The sequence below is a fragment of the Aythya ferina genome, assembly GCF_964211825.1.
Source record: "Aythya ferina genome assembly, chromosome: 4".
Lineage (NCBI taxonomy): Eukaryota > Metazoa > Chordata > Aves > Anseriformes > Anatidae > Aythya > Aythya ferina.
This window is the reverse complement of record NC_140300.1, coordinates 31,203,549-31,219,434: the sequence shown is the minus strand read 5'-3', so window position 1 is coordinate 31,219,434 and position 15,886 is coordinate 31,203,549. Positions and strand designations below refer to the sequence as shown.

The following is a 15,886-nucleotide window of genomic DNA, read 5'->3' as shown; positions in this document are numbered from 1 at the left end:
ATGCAAATGCAAGCATAGTGGAAAATCACCGTACAATTACAGACAGAATCCTACCAACACCCACCCACTGAACACACGCAAAGGCTCTCAGGGGAAACTGCAGGCGCCCTGGCTAATTGCAGCCCGGAGCAGCAGCAGCCCCAGCTGACTGCAACCAAACCCTGTCCCAGCCCCAAGTGTCCCCATGTCCCACTGCTGGCTCAAGGATGTCCCTGTTCCCCTGCCTGCTGATTAGGGAAGGGACTTCCATGGCTAAGGCCCCCACCACAGTGCTCTGCCCGTCCTTCCCTGTCTGTCCACGGGGTCATCGTAGGCAATGCCCGTGAGACAAATGCAGCAGCGGCACGTGCAGACTGTGCCTCTCCTCTCAAACATGTAGGTCTGAAGCCACACAGGAAATCACAGATCAAAACTAGCACTCCCACTCTTTATCCCTGCCTCGCTACTCATTATCAAGACATTGTCTGCTTACCTGAGAGGTTTGATTAATCATTTGTGGGTTTGCCATATGAAGTATCAATTGTGAAAATTCTGACTTTTCTCTATGAGTTTCAGGCTGAAAACATCAGGATTATATGTTGTAACATCATATGATGTGGGATTGTATGATGTGAGAAATCTTTTGAACGTTCCCTTCCAACAGAATGTGTCTCTCCTTATCTAACTCTACTACGTGTTTTGAGCAGTTTTGATTAGCTCCTGGGAGCATTAAGAACAGAAGAATTACCTTTCCTTCCCCAACTTAACTGCTGGCCCATGTTTCTCCCAGCCCTTCTCCTGCTGTTCTTCAGGAAATATTTTCAGTGTGGTTACAACATGTGTGATCTGCCTGTGCGGAGAAGGCCATAAATCCATATTACCAAATGTTTATCCGAGCTTTTGAACATCTTGGAGAGTGTGGTATCAGTATACCGCAAACCTCAGGGTATACCAGCGCAGGAGAGCGAGCTGGCCAGATACCATGTCATTACAAAGAACATTTTGATCTGGGGATGTAATGAGAAGCAGGTCTGCAGGAAGGTTTCCTCGGTGGCAGCTCCAGTGTGTAGGCGCAGGTGCACTACCCAGACAGAGCGCTGAAACAATGCATTTCTGGCATAGCAAGGACTCCAGCTTGGCTCGACGCTTGCAGCTTTCACATCCAAACCTTGTTACTAGATCAGCCTGGAATGTCATTCTAAATCCATGGTCTCCAGGCATTAATCAAGAAAGGGGGCCGGCAGGAGGGGGGATAGCCTATTTAAGGCTTGTAGTAAGGGAAAAACATGTCCTCCAAAAATGCCGTATCAGTGAAAGGAATTAAGTCACTTTCCTAGCTCGTGGTCATTTTCAGAGACATAATAAATATAACCTGGGGGACCCATACAGTACCTGCAGTTAAGTTGTCATCATGTGCAGATGGATGGTATCTTTGCTATAGCAGTGCATTACATTATTTCCTTAAATTGCTCTCACACTGCAGCCCCTGGAAAAGCACCAAAAGAATTTACTGGGGCTGGGAGACTCAGATTGCACTCAACAAGCCCCAGTGGGCTCACTTGGAAAAAGCATGGGAACTCCCTGCCACTTGGCCATTAAGCCCAGGATAAAAGGGAAGGAGAAAAGCTGTGAGCACTGCACCGGGCGGCCGCCACGACCCAAGCCGCAAGCTCTGCAGCCAGGGAGGGCTGCACCGAAAGGACACCGCAGCACCCCTGCTGCGGCTCGGCATCAGGGAGCGCATGAGGGGGCCTTGACCTTGGAGGGTCTGGTTCCCGTGGAAAGCACGATGCAAGGAAGTGTTACAGGGCTTCCCGGGGGAATGACCAGTTCTGAGAGCTCCTGGGAAGCATCTGGGAGAGAGAGGGGAAAAGGAGACAGGGAGATGCCAGGAAATTCAGAGAGCACCAAGACTGGGATGAGATTTAAACAAAACTAAAAAGGAGGACAACAAAGTCAGACACTTCCTACATGGAGGAACAGACAGGAGGTGCACTGGATGATAGAAAAAAATAATAATAAAATAAAAAGCTTGCCACAAAGGACATGACACTCCTTTTAGTGCCCACAGCTCTCTGCATCTGAGGCCTGTTATTCCTCCTTAGAATATCCCCTGCTGGCACAAAGCAAGCTGCCCTGTCTCAAAGCGGATGAGGCCTGAGCACAGCACTCGAGCTTTCTCATGAAGGCTGGCGGACTCATCAACCAGACTTCCATCTGCTCTCTGTAAACACTGGTGCCTTAGGGATATTTTGAAAATACAGTCACTATTGTGTGCCCTATAAAGATTTTCACAGACATAAATATGGACCCTGTAGTGCATACAAACAAAAAAAAAAGATTGTTCCCCCCCTTATTTATTTTTTTGAAAGAAATCAACAGACCCACAGAGAAATACAATATTTATCCACACAAATGTCTGCTACAGGCCAGAAATTTGGTTTCTTTACCTTCCCAATACCCCTTGAGAGATAACAGCTTTAAAGCTAAGAAGTGCTGCAATTCAATGGCAAGCCAAGTGGTACAGGCAGTGTGTGCTACTTTTTATGTATTCCTTTTTAAGAATAGTTGCAGAAGCAAAAAGATTAACTGGCATCTTGCAGGAGAAAAGACAGGTATGTTGCATCTTGGTAATCCAGAAATAAGGGAGAACATAGTGACACTGAACAACAACTTTTAACTGGAAATACTTTTTTGTACGCGATAAAATTACTTGCAGACCTCAACCGCAGCACAGGAGATAAGTAGGTTCAGTGTAGGGTACTGAGGGATTTTTCAGCCAAATGTTTATTTCAAGACCCTGATTGCTCCGACCTCACCAAGGATGTGGGAAATCCAGTTGCATATCCATCCTTCATCAGATATTTAATTACTGGCATAACTCTGACAGGAGAGCTTGAAAAACGCAGCCGCAAAAGCCAATAATGACTGAGTTATTCGGAGCTCGTTAGGGGTTGTCTCTCCCTGTTCCTTTCCCCCTCTCTTTTTCCCTCCTGAACATTTTAAATACACTAGGTCTTTCCCAAAGCAGAGTTCTGGAAGTTTTAGGGCAAGCTTTTTCCAAGGAGGTAAAATAGGTGTTTCGACAGATCCCCCCTTTGGTATTAGTTCTGGTTCCTGGAGATAACTATCAAGAAATGACCTCAGGTCTCCTAGGCCTAGGCACAGGTATGGGCTGTCCATCACAGGCTGAGGATTCATGCCACTGAGCAGCAGGAGAAACAGTGCTTATGGTGAGACTCAGCAAGCAGCAAGCTGGACTTTGCCCTTGCCAGCCACAAATGCTCAGCTTTACCTACAGCAGCTAGCAGCCCCGGCGATACCTGTTAGTTATTAATGCAGCACAGAAGGGTTTTACCATACTTTTCACTAGGGCATAGGTGGCAAAGAAAGCACTAAAGAAAGTACAAGTTATTCCTTACAACCACCCATTAAGAAATCTGGGCATACCAACTTCAGCCACAGCTATTTCCTTGTCTAACTAAAAGGAAAAAGTGGTTTCTCAGACACCGATGCATGGCAAAAATCACACACTGCCTCATGATCGCTGCATGGCGCTTGGGTTGACATTTACAGGACAGCTGGCCGAAAGCACCAGGTTTCCAGAAGAGTACTCACAGAACGTGACGGCCCAACCTGTTGCTTTGGGTTGGTGAAATGCTGCGCTTCTTTCTGGGCTGCCTGACTCTTCTCCCTCTCCCACTACGCTTCATGTAATCTGCTTTCATGCATAATTTTCCAATAAGCGATGCAACTAATGGCACACACAGCAGTTATCTTAAACGCTTCCTAATATTTTACGTGCAAACACATTCAGTAATAATTGCAGCCCCAATCAAGATGCCTTAGTCAGTTTTCCTTCTTACAAAAGCATGTAAATGTATTCTTTAAAAGTTTTTTTAATAAGTACTGAAGTGAATGCCTTATCTTGCCCTTTACTCGGGACCTAACCCACCAGCTGTTATTGTTCCTACAATTACTAATTACACCGCTGTCATGCCAGGGAGTCTGTTGTGGTGGGCACCTTGGAGGGGCCCTTTGAAAGGCAGCCCAAAAGGGCTAGGCACTTTTTCCATGCATAAGACGTGGTTGGGTTGCGGCACGCTGGCTGGCAGATTTTAAGCAAACAACGGAACGATTTAGAAGAGCTTGATAAAAACCAGCCCGACAGCACCAGCACATATCTATTGTCAGCATCGCAAAGATTAATTCAGTATCATTTCTGGTCCACATTAAGAGAGAACTGAGGCTTGTGGGAAGATACATGGCTATCTGGTGAGGCAAGATATATGGTATTGGATCTCGTGACCTGCAGAGCTCCCTTTGAATGAGTGAATACACAGAGGAGTGCTGCAAGATTGTTCCCTTCATTTTCAGAAAATCAGCAAGAGGCAAAGAGCTATCGTGTTTAGGTCTGATCTCCTTATGCATCTGTCTGTGCATCATAACACTGTCTTCATGCAAGTAAACAGCCGTGAATCATTTCTGCCTCTCAGATTACACACGGAAGCTTTAACCCAAATCACTTTCCAAACAAGCACGTGGCCAATTTTTGTTTTCCAAGTGAGTTTTCCTACTCTTCCCTTCTTTCGGGTGATAGGATGACTGCATGGACAAAGAAAGCAAGACAGCCCTTCCCAACCACTGAAAATTTTTCTTTCCAAGATTTTATTAATTTGCATTTTCCATTTCCTATTTCAAAGGAAAGGTAACCTGCTCAAAGCTGTAAAAAGCCAACCTTTCCCTTAAGAGACTTCATCTTTCTTAAGGGACTAAAATTTCAATTGAAAAAAAAGAAAAAGGGGGAGAAATTAAAAGTGAAAGAAGCAATATTTGGCAATATTTGATGTATTTAAGTATAAGCCAGATGTGGAAGTATATATCTCCAAATTAAACATTTACTGAGTTGGCAGTGATAGAATTTTCTTCTCACACATGCAAACGTCAAGTCTGAATGTAGTCTAATTTATACCTGTGTGTCCACCTGCCACTTGCTACCCAATGCCTCGTATAGCTAAGCAGCAGTTAAGATTTGCCCCCTATACTTCTGCACAGCCCCTTCTCCTCTTGGCACAATAGCATCATTTTATCTCTAAACGGTTTAAGGCTGTGATGAAACATCCTAACTGTGAGACAGCAACATGCATGAATTGGATTCAATGGGGTGACTGGTTTTCTGAAGCCCTGGGAGGAACATAAAGACTACTAAAAGCAACAATAGTTGTAGGTACTGAAAATCTTGGGGAAAAAAATCAGACCATGCTATTTGTGAGTCATAATATAAAGACACAAACATGATGAACACTGTTACACAAGGAAAGGACTCAAGAGTTGCAGATAAACACTGGGATGAACACTTTTCCCCCATGTGGCTAGAGGGCTCCAGCTGCCATGTTTGTGGTGACGAGTTCATTTTGATTTGGGCTCCCTACTTTCACACCCCTTGCCATTCATTTTCCCATAATATCAACAGCATTTGGCTTAGTATTACCTAGAAAGTGGGCAATCAACACAGAAAGCAGTTGTAACCAAAGAAGTAGATGGGTCTGTAAGAATGAAGTACGGTGACGAAGAGCGGAAACCCCCCCACTTATCTACTTTTTATGAAGGACAAAACAAAGTATTGCTCTCATCAAATTCTTTAAGATGAGTGTCTCTTTTCTAAGGGATCCAGCAGAATTTATTCTATCAGTCAGCAACGTCCTTACAAAAATGGAGTGCCAAAGTGATTTTTTTTTCCAACCTTGAGTTATTTTACACTCTAAAATCACTAGCAGTATGGTAATCCCTGCTAATCAGGGGCCTAATTCTAATCCTTTTTGAGATTGGTGACTGTACATTTTGGAAACTCAGGATGTTTTCACCTGTTTTCCCCAAACAAAATTTGGATTTAACTCGTGGTCAATATCCATGGCACTCAATCATTAGTGACACTAACGAGCTTCTGATTTGCAGGCTTCCAACACTATTGAGAACCTGACATCTTTTGTGTTATCTATGATAGCTGGAGAGTGGCATGCCAAATGCAATGAATGGGGCCAGCAGACATACACCAGGAATGGGTTACCAAAAGGCTTCCCTTTCAGAGCCACCTGAAGTAAAAACACCACGGGGCAATCATAGACATGTCTGACTGTGGATCTTTAAATTCAAGGACAACCTCCTGTTTTATTTGGAAAACAAAACAAAAAGCACCAAAACAAACATACTCAAGCCCTCACCAAGAAAACACCCAAATAAATACAGCCTGTTTTCCTCCTGTATCCATTCAACATCCTGCTCCCCAAAGGTGGAAGGATATGCACAAGAAGAGGTGTCACCAAGGACAGTGCCCACTACCTGCTGTATGTGACCTGCTCCTAACTCAAGCTGCTTTAATCGATCATTTTGCGGGCAGCCTGAGACTGCAGCCTCAGAGCACGTCCTGGCTGGGGAGAAACAACAGCCAGCGGCATCAGGCTGTATTCTGGGATTACCACAGCCCCTGCATGCAGGTCCCCAACTGGGGTGCAGCAGGAGTTTGGCTCTGCCTTGCCACCTGCTCCCCAAGGCAGGAGAAGCTTTAAACATCTTCTGCCTGGCACCACAGGACTGCCCATGGTGGAAGGTGTGAAGTGCACCTCCCTCCCTCTCCGCTCTTGCCAGGGTAAGAAGGGTTGAAGCTGCGCTCCTCTGTAAACTGCACTCAGATCTGTGGGGTACGGCAGCGAAGGGAGACGTTGCCTCATGCCCCGTGCTTGGGAACGTCTTGCTGGCCATGATCTGGCTTACAGGTCTTTACAGATTAACAGATGGTATCTTGGTATATACCTGACAATAAAATGGGAGGGAATTCCAACCCCAGCTAATGTTTGGCTGCCAAATGCTACGCCTACTCGTAGCCAAAACAGACCACAGTTGAACTGCAAGAAAAGAAGGGCAGAAGCTGATGGGATGGTTCTTGCCAATAGCAAAGAACAACACGCCGTGTCTGAAAGTACCGGTGTGTCATGATGCACTCCTATCGCAGGCGAGGTGTATCCCCACAAAGCCCTGAATGCCGGACCTCCCAGGCTCAGGCTGGTGCGTGCTGGGGCCAAAACCAAACAAGTTTCACTTCTGATGAGATAAGTAAGTGATTTCAGACCATTACTTCAGGGAAAAATCTAGGACCCTTGTTCTACAATAAATGGCTCCTTACCCGGATCTGTTTTAGAAAAGACTGAGTGAACTAGTAAGAAGAAATGAAAACACTGCAACCACAAGCTAGACGTGAAGATAAAACACTAGAGAATACAGTACCATACATACCATATTTATCACACCGCCACAGAAAATTAACAAAAACCCAGGGCAGAAGTTCACACAAAATCAGAATAGCACAACTCTACTGCAAGACATGAATTTCATCCTCCTTCACAAACAGAACTGAGAGGGATGCTCAAAGTACAGTTGAACAGACAAAAGGCAGCTCAAACTTTGTCTTTTGCTGTGCTTCTTCATTCAGCAGACTTTTTTTGGTACTGTTCCATGGAGCGAACATTCTCCATTTTCTTTGAACAAATTGTATTACACTTGTTTCTCATCAGATTACATAAATTAGCTGAGAAGGAATGGATTCAATTACAGTGCAGATTCCAGACCTCTTAAGAACTTACTGCCTAACACATTCCTTTCATTTAATAAACTGGAACCAAATGAGGATTATATCATATAAATAATACTCCCTTGATAGGGCAATGCAATAAAATGGCAAAAATACTCGGAGGAACCACGTAGATCAAATACAAGAGCCTCTGATATTACCCACCGGATTTAAAATATGAACCTCACATAAACCTAATTGTTCAGTATTTTTAAGCTGTATTGCGAGCAAGAACCTGATTCAGGGGATACCTAAGACTGAGCTTAATATCTTCTGACAGTTAATATCTTCTGACAGCATCAAACAGCTAATTAAAAAACGTGTTGCAGCAAAGTATTGATTTCTGTATTTAAAAGATAATTTGATAGCTTTGCACAAGGTACTAGCCTCTCCTGCAAAATCCAAGATTTACATGTCAATCTCCCAAGTGACTAAAAGTAAATACAACCAAGAGCAAGGGCTTTGGAAAGGTCTGAGTGAGGCAATTTCCCAAAATGAATCATTCTTTAAGAAGGAAGGCAGCATTTTGGAACAACTTAAGCTGATACAATGAATTTAGGAACAACCCTTCTCAACTGAAACACTCATCCATTCTTTCAGCTTGGGAAATAAATGTGCCCTCTACACTAGGACATTTTTATATCTGCCTAAATGTGTAAGTATCTGGGGAAGGAAAATGTGATGAAAAGAGCTAGATTTGAAGCTCGTTAAGAGACTCAAAGGCTGAGGTCACAGACTATGCATACAGTCAAATTATCTCCATCCACAAACAGCATCTGACACATTTTGAAGAAGCATGGAGGAAAATAAAGAGGCAGAGGAACAAGGCTGCCAAGACAAGAATAACCATTAAATGTACAATTAGCTGCAAGAAAATTCTTTATAGATCATTGAAGAATGGCTGAAGACAGTTTTGATGACAGCCTATGTAATCACAGCTTGTCTAACCCTAAAGCTGTATTTAATCTGGCATACAAGTACAAATACAGCACCCAGCAGGTGAAGTTCCAATTTAGACTTATAGCAAGAAACAAGACATATTTATCTATTCAATAAAAAGTTTTACAGGGGACATGGTAAATTCTCTGCCAACAGGAATTTTTAAATCATAACCGTATACCTTTCTAAACTAGCTGTCAATTATCCAGCTATGTAGTGTATTCAAGACTTGCTAAACTTTATGGCATAAGTTCTGCAGGAGACCAGCTTGCAGAGTCCTTGCAGTTCTTCCTGGGCTTAAAATCTAGAAAACTTTAGACTGAGAAGAATTATAGGCTGCGCAATACACCGAATGGATAATGCAGAACATATCAGTCACACAACAAAATATAAAGTCTATTAACTAAAAAACAATATTCCAACCAGAAAGAAAAGATTATAGAGAAGGCATGGGAATAGAAGGCACTGTTTGTGAAGAAATTTTTACCATTTTGCTTCAGAGAATGCATGCAAATTTAGGCCCTTCTCTGTTGCTGTGGTTTGGAAAACAATCCAAACTTTTTATTTAAATTTTAGAGGGATCCAGGCTGGCATGCACTTTCATTACTATTACCACGGACAGCCTTGCATTTCAAAGCCTAGGTCAAAAATTGATCAATTTTTATATGGCATGCACAACACAGGCTAACAAACGAGAATAGCCTGCAGCATAGAGCTCAAGTTCAGCAAAGTTTAATCTTCTATTTAAACTTTTTCAGGGTCAAGTCAAAGTTAGAGGCCTCCACTTCTTCTGCCCATTGCTCTTCCAAAAGAAGCTGCTGGCCACCTAATGGCTAGGTGGGCCTCAACATACCCACATGGATCCCTGCCTCTGCCTACCATCTTTGTCAATGAGGAATGAACGAGAAACAAGACAATATGCCAGCACCCTCAGCCTGCCCATTTCAGCTTATTTGACACCTCCAGAAAAGCCATCATCAAAATGTGTCTTGTAATACACAAATTACAAATTAGCAGGAGAATTCAGCTTGGTGGCCAGGGAAGGTGGGCCTTTTGTCACGTTCTGTACCACCCGCTGGGACCCTCCTGAGTTTGTGGACCTAAGAACTCTCCTCACATGTGTGCTGAACTGTGACAGGCCAGGGGCACTCGCTCACAAGGGTTTGCAAATGTCTCTGACAAGAGCTCTGCACTCATTAGTTGAATTTACATCAACTAGGTGGGGAATAGTGCTTAAAGGGAATTCACCTGTTTCAAACTTCCACAGTACCAGCTAAATCTTTTGTCCTGGGCTTCCTGATACCTTTTCTCTGTCTGGCTGATAACATTCACAATGATAATCACAAGAGACATGTCAGGAAAAAAGGTCCTACTCCGAAGATACTGAACTGGTGCAAAATGGGATGCTCAACAACACCTGTGAGCTACAGAAATGCATCACTGTTTGAGATGTTCTCTGACAGGGTGAGGCCTGTATGAAAAGCCATGTGTAGGATGCATCTAGAATCACATTGTCTAACCATGAAGGTTTTTTCTTTGGCCAGTGTACCAATGTGCCAACACGTCATGATCTGTGGGTATACTTATATGTAGAGTTACACATTTGTATATGAACCTTGTTAACTAGGCTTCATACATTCATATCAATATATAAATTAAACAAAGTGGTCTTCCTGGCAATGTGCATGCTTTATCTGAACTTCCCTCTACCTTCAACTGGTAAATTCAGATGCAGTTTTCCACATGTTATATATAAGGCTGTTCAACTAGAATATAAGTTATGCCTTAACCTCCCCACCCCCAGCACACGCTTTATTTTTTTTTTTTTAACAGTAAAGTAAAATGAAGCTATATTCTACCCTTAGAGGGAATGAAAATACAAAACTGTCTATGAAGAGTTTGTGGTAGTTTTGACACAAGGGAGGAAAAAAGAGGTTGAAGCTTATATCAAAAGAGACTTTTTCAATATAGAATAAACAGGACTAAGCACAGCTCCTGGATATCACTGACATCTCTTTTTGCGTATGGTGATAACTTAAAATGCTTATTTATGAGCCTCTAATAATATCCTAATATGTAGACAGGTCATAACATGCAAAGCAGACACAATGGTGTGTTCGCTCTTGTTCTTAACTCGGTTATGAACACCAACCGACTGTTCATCTCTGTGATTTAGAAGTGTAAAATTTGGAATTTTGCTTCACATCTCAGGCAATGCTGAGAAATTTGTGTGCTTCTTTGCCTCATTACTGACATCTGCTGTACTTTAAATGAATGGCACAACCTCACCAATCCACTTGTTCCCTCCAACACTCTATCCTGAACACCAGAATTTGACTTGAACAGCATGCGCAGTGATTTGCATTGCTTCCAAAGAAATAATTTGCATTACAGAAAACCACTCTCAGAAATTTGAGAAAATGCAGTAATTCCTTCGTACTGGGCACCTTTTCACCAGGAGATAAGTAACAGCATATGGCATGGCAGCGAGCTGTTCACAGGTCTTACATTCTATCACATGGGAAGAGAAGACTTCCATACTAATTCACAGCACCAGCTGAAATTTTTACGATTTCTTCCCCCGTTGCCAATGACACCTGCTGCCTCACACACAGCTTTGGTGCCCAGGCCCCAGGCAGACCTCAGCTTTGCCACACCTCTTAAAATTGGCCTTCACGTACAGACGCATGCAAGCATCTCTCACGCGTATATCTCTTGGCACAATGTCAGAGGATATATCTTAAAGAAAATATATTCTTCTGTTTAACAGCTTACTGATGGACTTTATCACTGATCATAGGCAACACCACCATACGACTTGTGCACGTGACCCGCTTTCAAAGCGAAGCATCCTCCCAAAGACCTCATGGAGAGCGGGGAAAGCTAGAGATGGCTACTGCCACATCTCAAGAAGTATGCTCTTACCCATTAAAGCACATCACTATTTATAGGCTCCTCAGGGTACTGAAAGATGCAGAGACAGGCAATGGCTGTATCGTCCTTTTTAAGTTTTATTCTCTGAACTAAACAAATCTGACAGTATCCTTCCTTTAAGCTGTTCTCTATAACTGATTCTGATCCAGTGCAAAACACTTTCACAGGCTCTCTTCTCACCCAAAATCATTTAAATCTCTCTCTTTCTCTCGCCTAAAAGCAAGTAAGTGGAAACAAAGTCAAGACAAATACCTCAAATCTGTTTTCCGAGGCAAAAGTCTCTTCTTTCCACTGAAGTAAGCTTCAAAATCATCTGTTGTCAGTCTGTATGCATAGTCGATGTATGCAGACACCTCCTGGTGATGAGAATTATAGTCACGAATGTAGATTATGGACTGAAAAATACAAAGAAGGCCACAAATGAAGGGTGGAGACATACATATGCATTCAGATTTCTGTGTAAAAACACTTAGAAATGATATAAATATTTTCAGTTTCACCTGGGCCAGACTTCTGTTGAGACACTCCTGTTACAACATATTATGGCATATTCTTAAGAGAAGCCAAGCAGTGTTGAAATAAAAATAAACAGAGATGCAGTATCATGCAATGTGCCCTTGTGTGTTCCCAGTGCCTTCTGCTGCCACTCTGTGAGGGTGAAGATTTTCCATAGGTCCCTGGGCCACATCTGCCAGCCCTATGCAGGCAACCCTAACACAGCTGAATGCCACAGGACACCTACTTTTCAGCAACAGAACTGAACGAAGGGTGTTTTTGTGTGACCACACTTCGGTGCTACTGTGCATGCCCTAATTACAGGATCAAAGCAGGTGAGAATGGTACTTATTTTGGGATGTGACTCTACAGCCATGAAAAGGCTTTGCTTATTCAACTTAATATTCACAATGGATTTGTAGCTTTTCAGAAAGACAACAGACTGAAAACAGGTTACCACACATACACCTCTCCCACGCTATGATCAGGGAACAGAGCGGATCCCGTCAGCCCCCTCTCCTGCAAGACCACGCCTGTGCCGTTTCACTCTTGACAACTGATGAGTAGCAGAGCAAAAATGTGAGCATTCAAATACATGCAAACAAACAGCGCTGCAAAATCCATGCCTAGAAATACAGCCAACCAAAGCAGGATGGCTACAAGTAGGAGAACACAAAAAGAACAGATTTACCAGTCATAAAGTCACGCCTCTGTAAATTACCCAATTAGCTTTTGCACCTACACATGTCACTGCTGAATTAAAGGTGGCAGTAGGGCACCTGGAAGACAGCAACACATTCAGCAGCAGTTCTGGCGTGTTAGGGTCATAACACGTGAAAGAATATAGTACATCGGCTCTCATGCTGCTGCTGAAATGCATGTCACGGGCAGAGGCACTGATGGGACGGCTTTCCACTGGCGGAAAACCTTGTTTCCTATTTTCTCTGCACTCCTTCTGTGCTCCTTTACCTTTTAATTGCATTATTTTCCAGTGAAACTGAGAACAGCTTGGTAGAAGGCAATTCTTCTTTGCACACCTCCACAATGCAAAAAGCAAAGAAATGATAGGATGAGTGCGGACTTGAAAGACAGAAGAGTTCATGCATCCTGGGACCCACATAAGAAAAAGTAAATGCTGAGAGGAAAGGTTAGTAGGTAGGTGTACAATAAAAGTATTTCTTAGCTCTGTGCCTGTTTGTTTTTACTCAGCTGAAATCAGGTGATATTTCTTTTTTGAATACAGGGGAAATGGAAACAATACCACATGGAACTCTTTCAAAAAGCATTCTTTATTTTAACAGCAGCAGATTTCTAGAGTGTAATGGTTTATCTGGCAAGCTGTTGTTATACTAAGACATACTTCCTTTTCCAATTTCACATTTAATTCCATCAAAACATGTGTTACTCATTTTGCAGTTTTGTACCATCGATGTTGTTGATATAAAGAGCCAGAAGAATCTCCTGCAATACATCTGACCATCTTGAAACATGTCTCCTCCCCTATTCTCAGCACGCCCCATTTTGAACAACCAATTTGTGTGTCTGGACAGCCTGGTAAGGACAGAGATAAGGCAATGAGAAAAAAAGACTGTCTACCACACCGCAAGGTGACCGCACGTTGTACCCACGTTTCTGTAACAAAACTAGGGGCATGCTGTACATCTAAAGAACAGGATTCATCATCCTTCAGAAAAGTTAGTTTTATATGAATACCTTGACTTGCATAGTATGATCCAATCATTTGAAGAGCTGACAGATGTTACAGTATTTTTTGCAATATTAAAAACAGGGTTATCTTTCAAGGCTCTTCTGCTTATAAAATTTATCTCCTGAAGTAATGTTCACATATTATCAGCTATAAATCAACACCAAACTACAGGCAAGCATACAGACTATCATCAAAATTGCTTTATGAACTCTAAGAAACCAACCAAAATATCTAAACAAAAATGTTTTATGTTAAAGGTATGCTTTTGAGGCCTCTTTCTTAGAACTAAAGGCCTTTGATCCTTCTCATCCGTCAACATGGTTTCTCTTCTTTCCTCATCCATGATTCATTTCTAACCACCTATAAGCATTCATTCATTAAACTATGAATCAGCTTGAATTTTCTTAAGATACTCTAAACTTGTCACGTCACACCTTTTTGCCCCAGAGAAGACTTGCACAAATTCACACTCTTCTCCCAAAATGATAAAGCTCTTAACTTAAAAATAACTCAAAGAGAAAATAAAAAGTAACATTAAATCCATGAAGAGGAAAATCTTCTAAAAGTCATACCGATCCTCTTCTGATTTGTCTCTAACACAACAAGCTAAGTGTGGAGCTTGTGCTTTACATCCATCTGTAAGCTTTCAAGAACATATTGTATGGTGAAAGGTGGAACAGCTTTAATTTAAGATGAGGTTTGAAAGCTACACTTACGTATAGCTTTTGGGCCTAAAAGCAGAACGTGTTTACAACTGGGGTAAACTGACTTATGATTACAACAGTTTGGAACAAATTAGCAACACAGAGTTCCTTTTACTGCTTTTCTGACGAGAAACTAGAGGGGTACAGAAGTGCTGTTTCTAGTTGCACAAAGGACCAAGGAGTTCCTGTAGTTTCAATGGGCTGGGGAGCAGACCTAATGCTGCCTTCAGCACTAGCACACAGGTGGGACTTTGCTCAAAGCCACACAGTTGTGCCTAATTCAGCCATAAATTTGGCTGGCAAGAGCCTGCACATCCCTACAGGAAACAATCAGTGCTACTGATGCTTTTGAGAGAGCCACAGATAATTCTGGACACAGATAATGCTGGACACAAATGAAACCTGCATTTCACTAGTGAGGAAATGCACATGAGGGCATGTTCCTTTGCCATATGCAAGGGGGACACAAACCAATGGATTCAGAAAGCTTTGGCACTATTCAGGGACTGTGACTCTGCCAGGAGAACAAGCAATACATATTTCCTTCTGAAATTTAGGCATGTCTCAAAAATGTTGCCACTCCACATAGAGTGAGTTCAGATGTTACACTCCCTCCAGTGCTGATGCTGGAAGAGGCAGCGGGAGAAGGGCTACTGGAAAGGCTCTGACAGCTGCCTCTCAACAGCGAGGGTTTTACCATGGAAAGGGAAATGGAATTTGCATCCTGCATATCTAAGTTCAAGGAGATTGTAAGAAAAAAAGCTCTGACCTTTTTCAGGTGGCATGAAGAGAAGTTTAAACCCATAGAAAAGGGAGATACAATATTTACAGAGGATAAGTATAAATCTCTCCATACATTTATATAAATATACTTGTAATAATTTTCCATATTCATTTATTATACTTCATACATGTATATAAATATATCTCTCTCCCTGGTAGAGATGCTGAGGAGGTAGACGAAGTTCAGGATTGGGAAACCGTGATTTGGAACAAAATAGCACCCTACATTTCTTTGCTTATCCTTTTTGCTTCTATCTTCAGTTGTGTATTTTTACACTAAACAAATACTCTGTGATGCCAATGCTCTGATTATTCCAAAACCTCTTGCATCTGCTGCTTCCTATTGACAAAGGCTGAAAATTCACAAGGCTAATTCACTTGGCTATGCTAAATACGGGGCCACTTTCTTCAGGAGCATAGGTATGTGATCCTTGGAAAAGGCTAATACTAACTTGTCATATTTCAAACCAGTTTAACAAACAAACAAACAACAAGCCACTGTGAATAACCAGTTCATTCAAGTATTTATTGATCTTTTCAACTACATGGACCATTTTTCCAATGCTATCTCCAATTAGGAGATAGCATTGGAAATTGCGGAACTGATTCCAGTTCCCCTGGCCTGAAATCAGGTCCTGTGCTGCCAGTTCAAAGCACTGCAAGTAGAGCCATTAGATGGGGATAAAGATGTAATTAAAATCTACTTCTGGGTATTTCAAG

At 42.3% G+C, this 15,886-nt stretch overlaps 1 protein-coding gene across 1 annotated transcript in view; it reads right to left on the bottom strand.

Annotated features, from left to right (window-relative positions):
- Nucleotides 1-15,886, bottom strand: part of CFAP299 (cilia and flagella associated protein 299) — a gene marked incomplete at its 5' end in the record, with an annotated part of 209,645 nt that overhangs the window by 19,747 nt on the left and 174,012 nt on the right. The window contains one exon of the mRNA XM_084519236.1: nucleotides 11,729-11,871. Within this exon, the coding sequence (XP_084375362.1) occupies nucleotides 11,729-11,871 (143 nt within the window). The remainder of the gene's footprint in view (nucleotides 1-11,728; nucleotides 11,872-15,886) is intronic.